Source organism: Oncorhynchus tshawytscha, linkage group LG22 (genome assembly GCF_018296145.1).
Source record: "Oncorhynchus tshawytscha isolate Ot180627B linkage group LG22, Otsh_v2.0, whole genome shotgun sequence".
NCBI lineage: Eukaryota > Metazoa > Chordata > Actinopteri > Salmoniformes > Salmonidae > Oncorhynchus > Oncorhynchus tshawytscha.
In genome coordinates, this window is record NC_056450.1 from 10,955,242 (window position 1) to 10,969,029 (window position 13,788).

General features: G+C 40.4%; 1 protein-coding gene across 4 annotated transcripts in view; it reads right to left on the reverse strand.

Annotated features, from left to right (window-relative positions):
- The window catches only part of LOC112221783 (nuclear factor of activated T-cells, cytoplasmic 2), a 47,236-nt gene that overhangs the window by 7,936 nt on the left and 25,512 nt on the right, over positions 1 to 13,788 (reverse strand). For 3 of the 4 annotated variants that reach the window (XM_024384106.2, XM_024384104.2, XM_042303727.1), the window contains exons 6-9: positions 12,364 to 12,504; positions 6,662 to 6,717; positions 6,285 to 6,417; positions 5,279 to 6,028 (exon numbers count right to left, since the gene is read on the reverse strand). In XM_024384106.2, the coding sequence (XP_024239874.1) occupies positions 5,279 to 6,028; positions 6,285 to 6,417; positions 6,662 to 6,717; positions 12,364 to 12,504 (1,080 nt within the window). The remainder of the gene's footprint in view (positions 1 to 5,278; positions 6,029 to 6,284; positions 6,418 to 6,661; positions 6,718 to 12,363; positions 12,505 to 13,788) is intronic. The other variant, XM_042303728.1, reaches the window with a different exon arrangement.

Consider the following 13,788-nt stretch of genomic DNA (forward strand, 5'->3'; position numbering starts at 1 on the left):
AACACCTTGAGGATTGATTATAAAAAACGTTTGCCATGTTTCTGTCGATATATATTATGGATATAATTTTGGCGTTGTCGTGACCGCTATTTCCGGTGGATTTCTCAACATAACGTGACCAACAAACGGAGGTATTTTGGGTATAAAAATAATCTTTATGGAACAAAAGGAACATTTGCTGTCTAACTGGGAGTCTCGTCAGTGAAAACAACCGAAGATCAAAGGTAAACGGTTAATTTGATTGCTTTTCTGATTTTCGTGACCAAGCTTCCTGCTGCTAGCTGGACATAATGCTATGCTAGGCTATCGATAAACTTACACAAACGCTTGTCTTGCTTTGGCTGTAAAGCATAATTTCAGAATGTGAGATGACAGGGGATTAACAAAAGGCTAAGCTGTGTTTCTTTATATTTCACTTGTGATTTCATGAATATGAATATTTTCTAGTAATATTTTTTGACCGTTGCGCTATGCTAATTAGTGTAGTTGATGACAATTCTCCCGGATCTGGGATGGGTAGTTCCAAGAGTTAACCTCTTGGAACTACTTAATCTCTATGATATGGAATCCCAATGCTTTTCTTTCACTCTGCGGTCCGACTCATCCAAAACCATCTCAATTGGGTTGAGGTCAGGTGATTGTGGAGGCCAGGTCATCTGATGTAGCACTCCATTATTCTCCTTAGCCCTTACACAGCCTGGAGGTGTGTTGGGTCATTGTCCTGTTGAAAAACAAGTGATAGTCCCACCAAACCTGGTGGGATGGCGCATCTCTGCAGAATGCTGTGGTAGACATGCTGGTTAAGTGTGCTTGAATTCTAAATAAATCACAGACAGTGTCACCAGCAAAGCACCCCCACACCCTAACACCTCCTCCTCCATGCTTTACGATGGCAAATACACATGCAGAGATCATCCGTTCACCCACACCGCATCTTCACAAAGACACGGCGGTCGGAACCAAAACTCTCCCATTTGTACTCCAGACCAAAGGACATATTTCCACTAGCCAATGTCCATTGCTCGTGTTTCTTGGCCCAAGCAAGTCTCTTATTCTTATTGGTGTCTTTTAGTAGTGGTTTCTTTGCAGCAATTTGACCATGAAGGTCTGATTCACGCCGTCTCTTCTGAAAAGTTTAATGAGATTTTTAGGGAGATGGTTCTAGTAGCTACCAGAATAAAAGTCCAGAACAGAGGGAAGACAGACAGAGAGAGATATTGGTAGGGAGCTCTCAGATCAACACCTTGCAAACACAGTCCACCCAGTATGACTCTCCCAGTTACTCTGTGTTAAATCAGAAACAGTAAACGCTGTTGCTGTTTACAGAGGGAAACCCTGTTAGGCCATCTAAAACAAAATTCCACTCGTCCACTGCTGGACCCTTTTCTCAGTTTCATTTTTTCCATCCAAACTCAGCCCTTTCCTTTTTCCTGCTGCTGTTGCCTCCCGACTCCCACCCTAAGCGCTATCTTATGGAGATCAGACCGGATTTTCTGGAGGAGAGCAGCTGCAAATAGGATTTTCTTGTGCCAGATTGGCAGAATCTTGGGCCAGGGATGGAAAAAAGCAAATCCTCCAGTGTGTTCTCCACAGAATTGAGGGGTGTGGGGCCAAGGGAAACCCCAGCCAAGTATAACAAACAAAGAGGCTTTCCCGGGCTCTCTGAAACAGCCCATTCCACTGTTTGACAATGGTTACCATGGAACTTGTTTTTCAGATCATAACAGTGTCAACACATCCAGGCGGTCGGTCAGGAGAGCTGGCTGCTTAATTTTTTCCTTTTTTTATGTTGTTTTATAAAAAAAAATTGAAAGAAAGAGAAAAAAAGAGAAGTCTCATTTCCTGGTCTGTAGTAATGCCAGAGAAATCCCTCTCTCTCTCTCTCTCTCTCTCTATTTCTTACTGGGTTGTGCTGAACTGAACAACATGGTGATCCTTCAAACTACAGATCACCAGGGTTACAACACTTCCACATGGTCTAGGACATGACCTGTCACTGACGAGGACTAGCTACCTCCCCAACCAAAGAGAGGTTTAAAGGGACAACATCATTATCAGGTCTGGTGATCACACTGCAACAACATGTAGTTTGGATGTGGTCTGTTATTCTGATCTCACAGGGTGATAATGGGGCTGACATGGGTAAGTATAAATATATGATTCATAATCCATGTTATTTCCACATTGAGTGGAAAACTAAGTTGAACATATGTAACTACATCTCCTGGACTGGCAACTTGGGAAGGATTGTTGTTAAAGTGCACGTGATTAGAGAATAATTTATGTTTGTCTATCATTTGAACAGGATTGGTCAGTTACGTGAACCAATCTATCTAATAGTCAAATCATAATGTAAATGCAGGTCAGCTGCGTCTAATATTTTTGGCCATTTTCTGTTGTTTTGTGCTTTTCCATCACTCTGCACAACTCATCCCAAACCATCTCTATTGGGTTGAGGTCAGGTGATTGTGGATGCCAGGTCATCTGATGCAGTACTCCATCACTCTCCTTCTTGGTCAAATGTCACTGCGACAACTGTTGATAGACGTAGCTGGTAAATTCCCTCTGGTTATCTACTCCGATTTCAGAGCACTCTCGTCTGAGTATGCCAGAGTGCAAAATAACTGACAAATTTACGAACACTCAACACCCGTTGAATATGGACTTGTCAGAAAATTTTGGAAATAAGCGTAAATTGTTGCCAGCAGCACAGTTACAGTCACCAACACTCTGGTTAAACATAAAAACATCCAGCTCTGCTTGGGTGAGTAAAATGGTCAGTGGCTGTTCTCTCATTTGTGTTTGGAAGTAGCAAGCAAGGTAGTTTGGGTGCTTGACTGTTGTTGTTATGATTGAATGCTCAGATCAACCCTTAACCTCTTGAAGCTAGGGGGCACTATTTTTATGTTTGGAAAAATAACGTTCCCAAAGTAAATGGCCTATTTCTCAGGACCAGATGCTAGAATATGCATATAATTGACAGATTGGGATAGAAAACACTCTAAAGTTTCCAAAACTGTCAAAATATTGTCTGTGAGTATAACAGAACTGATATTGCAGGCGAAACCCTGAGAAAATCAAACCAGGAAGTGGCTTCTATTTTGAAAACTCATTGCTCCATTTAAAGGGATATCAAACAGATTTTTTAATAGGTATTGCTTTTCCCTCTCCTACTGTGAAAGACATTTGTGGTTGATATATTATCAATTATATATTTTAAAAACAACCTGAAGATTGATTATAAAAAACGTTTGACATGTTTCTGTGGACATTACAGATATTATTTGGAATTTGTCTGCGTTGTCATGACCGCTCTTTCCTGTGGATTTCTGAACATAATGCGCCAAACAAACGGAGGTATTTTGGATGTAAAAATCATCTTTATGGAACAAAAGGAACATTTGTTGTGTACCTGTGTGTCTCGTGAGTGAAAACATCCGAAGATCATCAAAGGTAAACGATTCATTTGATTGCTTTTCTGATTTTCGTGACCAAGCTACCTGATGCTAAGTGTACTTAATGTTTTGTCATGCAATCGATAAACTTACACAAACGCTTGGATTGCTTTCGCTGTTAAGCATAATTTCAAAATCTGAGACGACAGGTGGATTAACAAAAGGCTAAACTGTGTTTTGCAATATTGCACTTGTGATTTCATGAACATGAATATTTTTTGTAATATTATTTGTCTGAGGCGCAATTATCCTGCTTAAGGGATGGGTAGCGTCAAGCAGTTAAAGAGATGGTTGGGGCTAAAGCTTAAGAGGGTGTGAACGATGCTGAACGGGTGTAGACAAAGAAGCGCTCTCCAGTGGGTACCAAAACATTCAAAGGCCATTTTCTCCAAAGCGAAGTTACAAGTTTATCAACTTTCAAAGCAGAATTACTTTCCCATTGTTCCTCAAATGAGGTGTATTATATACCATTTGGTAGCTCTGTGTATCTGCTTTTATCCAATGTAAAAGATACCATTTAAAATATTGCTAAATAAGACCGAATCGAGGCAGTCGGTCACATATGTGCTATTTCATAGTTTTGACGTCTTCACTATTATTCTACAATGTAGAAACTAGTAAAAAATTAAGAAAAACCCTGGAATGAGTAGGTGTGTCCAAACTTTTGTCTGGTACTGTAGACTAGAAATGTTTTAACACATTTTTTTTGTGAACCTCCCTGTTGCACACAACAAGCTTCCTTCAACCCTGTTTACAGTCAACCCTGTTACAGTCAACCCTGATTCTATAATTGGCCCATTCTATAGTATTTTTATTTAATAATTTTTTATGCTACAGAGGTGATGTATCATTTCAGCCAGTAGTTTTAAAAGTAGCGGTCACGAGCCAAAGCGCGTCTCAGAAAAGTGTGCACAATTGTGTACAACTTCACTCACTTCATATCATATGATACAGCCTGCAAAATAAATATATACACTACCATTCAAAAGTTTAGGGTTACTTAAAAATGTCCTTGTTTTTGAAAGAAAAGCACATTTTATCCATTAAAATAACATCAAATTGATCAGAAATACAGTGTGTGTTAATGTTGTAAATGACTATTGTAGCTGGAAACGGCTACAATAGGCGTACAGAGACCCATTATCAGCAACCATCACTCCTGTGTTCTAATGGCACGTTGTGTTAGCTAATCCAAGTTTGGCCAATTGATTGATTATTAGAAAACCTTTTTGCAAATATGCTAGCACAGCTGAAAACTGTTGTTCTGATTAAAGAAGCAATAAAACTGGCCTTCTGTAGACTAGTTCTATCTGGAGCATCAGCATTTGTTGGTTCGATTACAGGCCAGAAACAAAGAACTTTCTTATGAATCTCGTCAGTCTATTCTTGTTCTGAGAAATGAAGGCTATTCCATGCGAGAAATTGCCAAGAAACTGGAGATCTCATACAATGCTGTGTACTACTCCCTTCACAGAACAGCACAGACTGGCTCTAGAATAGAAAGAGGAATGGGAGGCCCCGGTGCACAACTGAGCAAGAGTACATTAGATTGTCTAGTTTGAGAAACAGACACCTCACAAGTCCTCAACTGGCAGCTTCATTAAATAGTACCCTCAAAATACCAGTCTCAATGTCAACAGTGAAGAGGCGACTCTGGGACAATAAAAATAAAATTAAGATTAAGATGGGGGAAAAGAACACAGACACTGGACAGAGGAACTCTGCCTAGAAGGCAAATAACAAAATCGCATGGATGTTACACCACCATGCATCATTCAAGAGCATTAATTATATTGATGTATAAAAGCCTGGCACTAACTTACACTCACCGTCATCAAGGTACATTTGATCCAGGTTCTCCTCCTTGACTGTGACCCGTCCTCCAGGGAGGCTGGCTCTCTGCTCCTCTCCAGGGGGGCATCTCTGGGCCTCCATCCCACCAGGGGAAGACCTGCCCTTTGGCACCGCCTTGGGCACATAGGGCTGCTGCTGGATCACTGTGGTTGGGTAATGTTGGGGGGAGTGGGCCGAGATAGGGGAGTGAGCTTGGGCTCCAGACTGCTGAGGGTAGCCATCACAGTAGATGATGTGCTGATGGTTGTCAGGCTGGAGAGGTGGAGGGTCGCTTCCCCGGAGCAGGTGTTGGTTGTTGGGGGAGAACTGGATAATGGAGGGGTGCTGGCCCTGGCCCCCTCCATGCTGCTGCTGGGCCCCCAGCGGGGACGACTGAGCTGGGGAGCCCGTGTGAACTAGGACGGAGCGGTGTGGGTCGGGCATCACCCGCATCTCCCCAGTTTGCTGGTAGAGCCCCCCGGGACTGCCGCTCAGACTCTTTCCCCCACGGGAGTACACAATGGCTGGGCTCTGCTGCTGGAAGCAGGTGTCTGGGACGGGGGTGGGGAGGCCGGAGCGGACCTGCTGGCAGGAGGCCATGCTGGAGACCAGGCCATTGTCTGGGTGGATGATCCCACGGGACCCAGGGCTGTGGTGGTAGTAGGACTGGGGGGACACACCCATAATCTGGGTCATGGAGAAAGGATAGTCATCCACAGGCTCTGTTTTAATGGACGGGACTGTGGGAGAGACGGAAGACAACAGAGATATGAGTGGGGGTCAAGTCATACTGCTTAAAGTAACTATAATCTACTACACCAATCATATATCTTAGTGACATATTAATGACATGGAATAACATGTGACTTGATATCATTCCTACATAATTGTATTGCTCTTTCACAAAAGCACCTAAAATAACACACAGTTCACTCAGACCATCACAGTCATATGATGGGTATTGCCTCCTTATTGCTGATGCTTATGGTTCCATACCTGCCAGTGGAGTGAATGTGAAGTGCTGAGGCTGGCTGCGCTTCCTCTTTCCGTTGATGACATAGAAGTTCACTTTGGCGGAATGGCAAATCGACAGGTCGCGATAGGAGGGTATTTCAACAAACAGCAGACTCTGTTAAAATGACATAATTTTAATTTCATATCAATCTGTCACATTATTATTAGAAATTGTATTCAGAGTATAACCACTGTAGATGTGTAAACAATGAAATTGGTGACAAAGTATGACATTTTTATAAAAAAAACGTTATTTAAAACAAACGAACAGACAATTCCCACATTATAATCAGTGGACTGTTTTGACCACTTTTTCAGATATCGAGAAGTGGGCCATCTGTAAAAGTAGTGATACTTACGGGCTGACATTTATCTTTGTCTACAGTTGCCTCCATCTCCCAAATCTGCTGTCCATCTGCAGAGACAGAGAACGGAATGGGTGTTTCAGGTCATATACATATTTCAGGGTGAATTACAACACCCTGTTGGACACAGCAAAAACAGGAACACAGTACAGGGAGAGGTTATCTAAAACCAGAAAATGTGTGCAATTGCTACTCTGCTTTTGATTAATTGCAAACATGCTAAGTTGCAAACCAATTAAAAATGAATTCTAACCAGTAAAAATGTATATCTCAGATGTTTCCATGTGTTTATAGTGAATTCATGAGCTCTATTGTCTCTTTGGCAGGTTGAGCCAGCGTGGTAGAGGATTCTCCGCTTTGTCTCAGAACACAATGCATGGTTTCAACCTTCACATCATTGTCTGCCTGCCACTAACCCATAGGCCATATTATTAACACTCAAGAGGAGTTAGGAGACTCTTTGTGTCACATAGATTATATATATCTTATATATATCTACTCTCACCACTTCCTCTTTCACCATTCTGCTCACCTACAGCCAGAGACAGCTACAGATTTATCATGAAGTAAAACCATTATCTGAACCTATATTTCCCATAATATATTGTAAGAAATCATACATAAAATCACATGTTTACTCTGTGTCAAGCAATATTGGAATTATTTTAGAGGTTAAGAAAAGTATATTCTAAAAATGCACCCTGGCGGAGAGCTTTGGTCCAATGGCTGATGGTTGACGCACTGGTGATCAAAAATAGGCCAAACCTGTCTGGGTATGAAGGGATTCTTAACTATGAAGTTGTTCATGTTCTTAACTCCATCCTTTCAAAACAGACATGTGAAAAGATTCTGGGGAGGAGCATGCACATCTCCAATATATCCCCATTGTTCCTCTTTAGTGCATTTAACAATAACATTCAAGTAAAAGTTTTGGGTGGAGAGTTGACACAATTCCAAGTCTGGAAGTTATAAACCACCCTCAGACTTAGAATAAATATGAACGTTTTACATGACCCTATGCGTTTCATTTGCCCATATAAATTCTTATGGCCGAGTATACTTTTTTAAATAATGTATTCGGTGGGGTAATAGGTATTACCAAATATAAATATAAAAACTTTGTTAAAAGCATGCCATTCTAAAGAGTTTTATCTAGATTTCTGGGAAGATTGCTCCATTTAATTATCATTATATATTTGTTGTTACTTATTAAGCATCCTAAGTATTTAATATTTTTTGTGGTCCACTTAAAGGATTGCTGTAGATCATGAGTTATTATTTTTCCTATTGCCATTATTTAAGTTTTTTCACGTTCATTTTATATCCTGATATTTGAATATTCTTAAAAAGGGGGGCATTGAGTTTTCAAAATCAGTCATTGTATATCAACAGATCGGTGGCAAATAAGTTTAGTTGATATTAATGTTTACCAATACTGATACCTGTTACGTTTGGGTCCTGTACAAACAGGAGGGGGGAGAAAGGACATCCCTGTCTTGTGCCCCTTTCTAAAGCAATTTCAGCAGATTATGTATTATAAAAAATAAAAAAATTGCTTTAGGATATTTATATAATATTTTTTTTGAAATGTATTATTTCAGTTGGAAAGTTGAATGCTTCCAAAGATTGGAATAGAAAAGGCCATACAAGAAGGTCTAAAGCCTTTTAGGCATCAACAGCCATAAGTGATATATCTACATCTTGTTTTTTTTGCATATTGTATTATAGTGAATACATTTTTAATAAACCCTGTTTTTATCAAGTCTGGTAAGACTTTTGCCATTCTGTTACTTATGAGTTTTGTTATTACGTAAAGGTAATTTAATTCAGATTTCTATAGATTTTCATGGAAGCTTTTAAAATTGTAATTAATTCGATTGTTGTTTCTAATTAAAGCATTTGTATCCTTATCTTTTAAAATGAGAAATGGTTTGGCGTGTATTTGTTTTGTGAGGGCTGTTTAACAGGTTTATTATCCATGAAATAGTATGCTTAATTTGAGTGTAACCTACAGTTGTTGGCTCTCTTCAAATGTAAAAGATCATATTTTTGCTTAAAGGAAAATTCCTCCCAAAAGCTATGTTTTGGTATTTGTTTCATTAGACCATTGTTGACATAGTCCCAAAACGTTTTGCTTGTCAACTATCAAGTTTTCAAGATGCGCAACTTTCAAAATACAGAAAGCATCCCTGTATGATAAATGTAGCATTATATGATGCAAAACGGAGAATCATATGATGCAAAATGCATCATACAGGGATGATTTCTGTGTTTTGAAAGTTACATATCTTTTGAGACTATGTTAACAATGGAATAATGAAACAAATACCAAAATATACTTTTTTTGGTGGCGTTTTCCTTTAAATTCAATACCTCAAGGTTAGGTCTTGCTCAATAACGTAACGTGTTGAACATTTTTGATGTGCTGGGTAAATGACAGCACAGGTATTGTTGCTGCTATCTGCATTTAGCTGTGTCATTTAATGTTATTATATCATATTGCAGTCATTTACAGTTAACTGGAAAAAGAGTATAGGTCAACAACTCAGGTGTTGGAAATTATGCTGATGATGACTTCTTGTCATTGATGATCATAAACTTTCAAAAGCAAGATAGCAAACTGACAACATGTCAACCCGAAACACACAAATAACCCCAAATGTTTTTTTGTTATCATCAACATTTTAGACATTTTAACTAGATTTGCTCTCTATTAAAAATAAACAGCTTAAGCATTTTCTCAAAAGGAAAGAAATCCAGTATTTAGCAGTCGGATATCTGTTTAATGCTATGTAGGAAACCTTTATGTCAGACTGCAAATTAAACGCATATGGCTGAAATGAGTCAGAAGGAGAAAGGGGGATTCCATATGTCTTGCCAAGTTTTCTTTATTTTCTTTTTCTCTCGTTTTATGATCAACTCGCTCCATTTCAGTACAGAGTAACGACAGGTGATGACTGTTGCTTTCTTGGCGTTTTACATTTGTTTGCGTTTTGTTCCAAAACTACTCTACGGGACACCCCTTGTCTTTTCTTTTTTCTCTGGTAATTAGGAATGGTGGCAGCCAGAAAGAGTTGAAGAGGCCCAGCTTGGCTTGACTGTGGGAATGCTCTGTAACACTTTATGTTAAGGGTCCATGATAAACCATTTATAAGACATTTGCAAACCGTTTGCTCACCATTTATTAATCATTACACCCTCATTTTTGTGAGAATTGACATTAGTCACTCAAAACATGTAATAGCACTCACTTTAGATTAGGGACTGCAAAAATACTTTACGAATGATTAGTAAATGGTTCATGTGGGAGTAACGATTTATTAATGCCTTATAAATGGTTTATTACGGACCTTCAAATAATGTCTTATGGAACACTCCTCTCCTCCCCTCGTGGAGCCACGTCCATGAGATCGAGCCAGAGGAGCCCCAGCCGAAGCCAGCTGTGTGTGTGTGTGTGTGTGCACAGTGTGTGTGCACGTGCATGCATGCGTGTGTCTCCTAGAGCCAGAGAAGGCCAGAGCCAGTTGTGTCCCATTCAAAGGGATTTCACAGCCTTACTGTTCCAGAACTCTGGGTCACATGGAGAACCTCTCCAAAACAATGGCAATCCCTCTTCTACGTAGATCTACTTGTTTTTATTTGCGTCTCCAATACTAGCCATTAGTGCAGTGTGTCGTAACCCGACAGCAGGAAAGCCTTGATTAAAAAAAAACCTGGACAGACAAGGTCCAAGTTCTAGCTGAAGCAGCCCCCTAGAGAGCCCACGTATCATAGCTCCCCACACTCGGCCCCCGGAAAGCCCATGCCTCAAAGCTCCCCATACTCAGCCTTCAGACAGGCCATGGATGTAATGAGTCACAACCATTATACTAACAGACTAGTAACAGATAAAGCATCTAAACACTAGGCTACTCTTCTGCTGTCCCATGCAGTCCAGAGACACCTGAGGGCTATTAACAACAACAACTAAAGGACCATAAATAAAAACCTAGATCTGATTTATGGAAGGTTATAAACAAAGATTGGATGGCCAAGCTATATATAACAAAAACATAACATAACAGCTAACCAGGAATAAATAGTTACATTAGAATAGTCCCTAGGTTGTGCATCTGGCTTTATAAGAGCTGGCGTTATGGTTAGTGTTTGGGTGACGAATGCCAAGGTAAACCAAGTAGCTGCCGTAAGTGCTGTAGATGGATCAATGAGGACCACTCTTCTCTCTGGACTCAGTATTGAGGATATTGAGGTGCAACGAGGTGACAAATTATATATCCCTCACTACACAGGTAGTCTGTATTGAGGTGACAGAGAGCGGGACAACAAAGACTGTACTGAAAACTGTGACTGACAACTATAACAAAGTACATCTCCTCAGCATACAATCCTGTAAGCTGTCAATGAAGCACATTAACAATCTGCACAATATACTAACACTTCAGTAAGCTTGTTAAATAATCGTGTGAAGTTCTAAAATAAACCCACAATAAAACCTATCTTGCTGTGATAAGCTCCTTATCCTAAAAGGGTTGGCACCGTTTAGCATCAGAAGGAATTGGAATGTCATGCAAATATCTGAGCGGTGGGTGAGGAGGAAAGGTCAGGATTCAAATGACAGACAGAAAGTATGGTGGCCTTTGTCACTATTACACAATCACATTGATTAATACAGCAATATCTGAGACTATCTTGTAATGGTGATTCTGTCATTCCAATGTACAAGTTAAATAATTGTGTCACAAGGCCTATGACTGGATAGAGCAGACCAATAAGAATGCAGTAATACACACACTAGTAAATGTGCACCTTAGGTTGAATTCTGGTACTGCGATGTGACAAGTGAGCCTAGTATCACTTTTTCCCCCCCTAACATACTGGGGGGGGGGGGCTGCCTTAATCGGCACCCAGGGAGCAGTTGTTGTTGAGGGTTAACTGCCTTGCTCACCTTGCCGGCTCGGGGATTTGAACCAGCGATCTTTCGGGTTACTGGACTAACGCTTTTAACCGCTAGGTCATATTCCGCTTGGTCCTATTCCTTAACAGAGATCCTATTCCATGCACAACAAAATAAACAGCATAATGATAACATAACACATGGATAACAGGCGAGGAAGGAGAGGGCACAGGAGAGTGAGGCTGCTGCCTTATCTGATGGATCATGCAAATTATTCATAGGTAAAATGCAGCATGGGGGTGCTGTGGCACTAGTGGGCGAAATTTGTGGAGGCATGATCAACCAGAGTAATAATAATAATAATAATAATAATAATAATAATAATAATAATAATAATAATAATAATAATATAGGGCTGTGAAGTAAATTGCCTCTAAATGGGCATGGGAAATAACTGTCTACATCTGATTATCATGGCTGGTTTATGAGGGTAAACACTTGCAAAAAGGTAAAAAGTGAATAAATACCCATATATTCCTATGTAAAGTTTTCCACATTCCCACAGTTTTCCAATGGAAAATTCCCAAAACGTTTTCAATGCTACTGGCACGTATTGTATGAGTGTTTTTTTCTCTCTCAGCAGAATCTAACAACGGTCAGAAGAATACCGGCAAATTTCACTCTAGTAAAATAATGGTAACATTTTTAACAGATGAGGTGGGACATCATATAGAATATGGTCCATGCCACCATCATCCACTTCCACCCCCAGAGGTGTTGACTCATATCGAGTAATACTCACCACGGGTTTTCTCTATAAAGATGACCTTGGAGTCGGAGCTGAAGTTTTGTCCCGTCAGAATCATCTGCTGACCTCCCAGGACAGAACAGCTGTCCATGTCTTGTTTATCCACCATGGGCAACTCATGGGCGGAACGCTGGGCTGTGAGATGGAAGAGAGAACATGACGTTACACACTGTGTTACTGACAGGCCGTGTTGGCGTAGTGGGTAGAGCTGTAGGACAGGAGACAGAGCATGGCATTACTTTGACAATGTTACACACTCTGTGGTAGGTCATTTTGGGTTAGTCTGTTTGATCTCTGGTTGATGTTTGCTTTGAAGTCACAAGGTAATTGTTGACTGATTACAATGAGACTAGTACCGGCTAATTAAAAAATATATATTTCCTCATTGTGCACTTTAAATATTTGTCTGAATATTAGATTTGTGTAGACATTAATGAGGCAATTACTTGGTATATATGAATGAAGAGATCTTGTTTGAATTTGAGGTTCTAGTGTCAATTGCGGCTACACGCCACAGGCCTGGACAAACAGAGCACATCATGGAAGTGGGACTCTGTCCAGTGGAAACATATGACAGCGTGTGGTAGCCTACAGTACAGAAAGGGGTTGAGGGAGGAGGGGGAAGGAACATGGAGGGTGGACCTCTCCAACACTATCATCATTACACAATGGAGCGTATGTTGGAGTATGTTCAATAAACCCTGTGACCTGTCCATGATGTAGACACTGATTGGCTGCTGTACTGTAGATTTCCAGGACTGATAGCTTAATCAAGCAGTGGCACTGAAGTTGCAGCCACGGAGACAGTGGTAACCATAGAAGTATAATTTGCTAGGATGGAAAAGCTCCACAGACCATGGCAATTCAACTGGAACACCTATGGGTGCACTCAATATGGCCACCAGTTCACCCATTACAGACCCAGGGACTTAAAAGGGAATATCCGTTCTAGTAATTCTATTTCTATGGAGGCAGCCATGTTTAGGGAACCAATACCTGACTACAGAAAATCAGGGCTTGACTCTCTGCTCCTCTCTTTTAGTGACTGACATTATTGGGAATCAACTGTCAGCAATGCCAGCATAAGGGGTTGCCTTCCTTTCATGTTTACTACTAGAGAGTGTGTGGCAATTAAATCTAAAAACATTTTGTACACATGATGAGATTGAGACCAAATGAATGGAAGTTACTTACTCAAGCTTATCATCACGTCCCTCCTGAAAGACTGAAAACCTATCTCCAGTGAGGTGTGTGAAGTGTAGACAAACAGTTGTGACCTTCGGACAGCCTACTATACAGTGAGTCAACACAGAGGATAATACCTGGAAGCTAGTCTCTTCAAACACACACACACCACTGACACAGTTTAGTTTGCTTATTGGCCATTTTAACAGATGTGTTGGGGGTGTTCTTTTACTT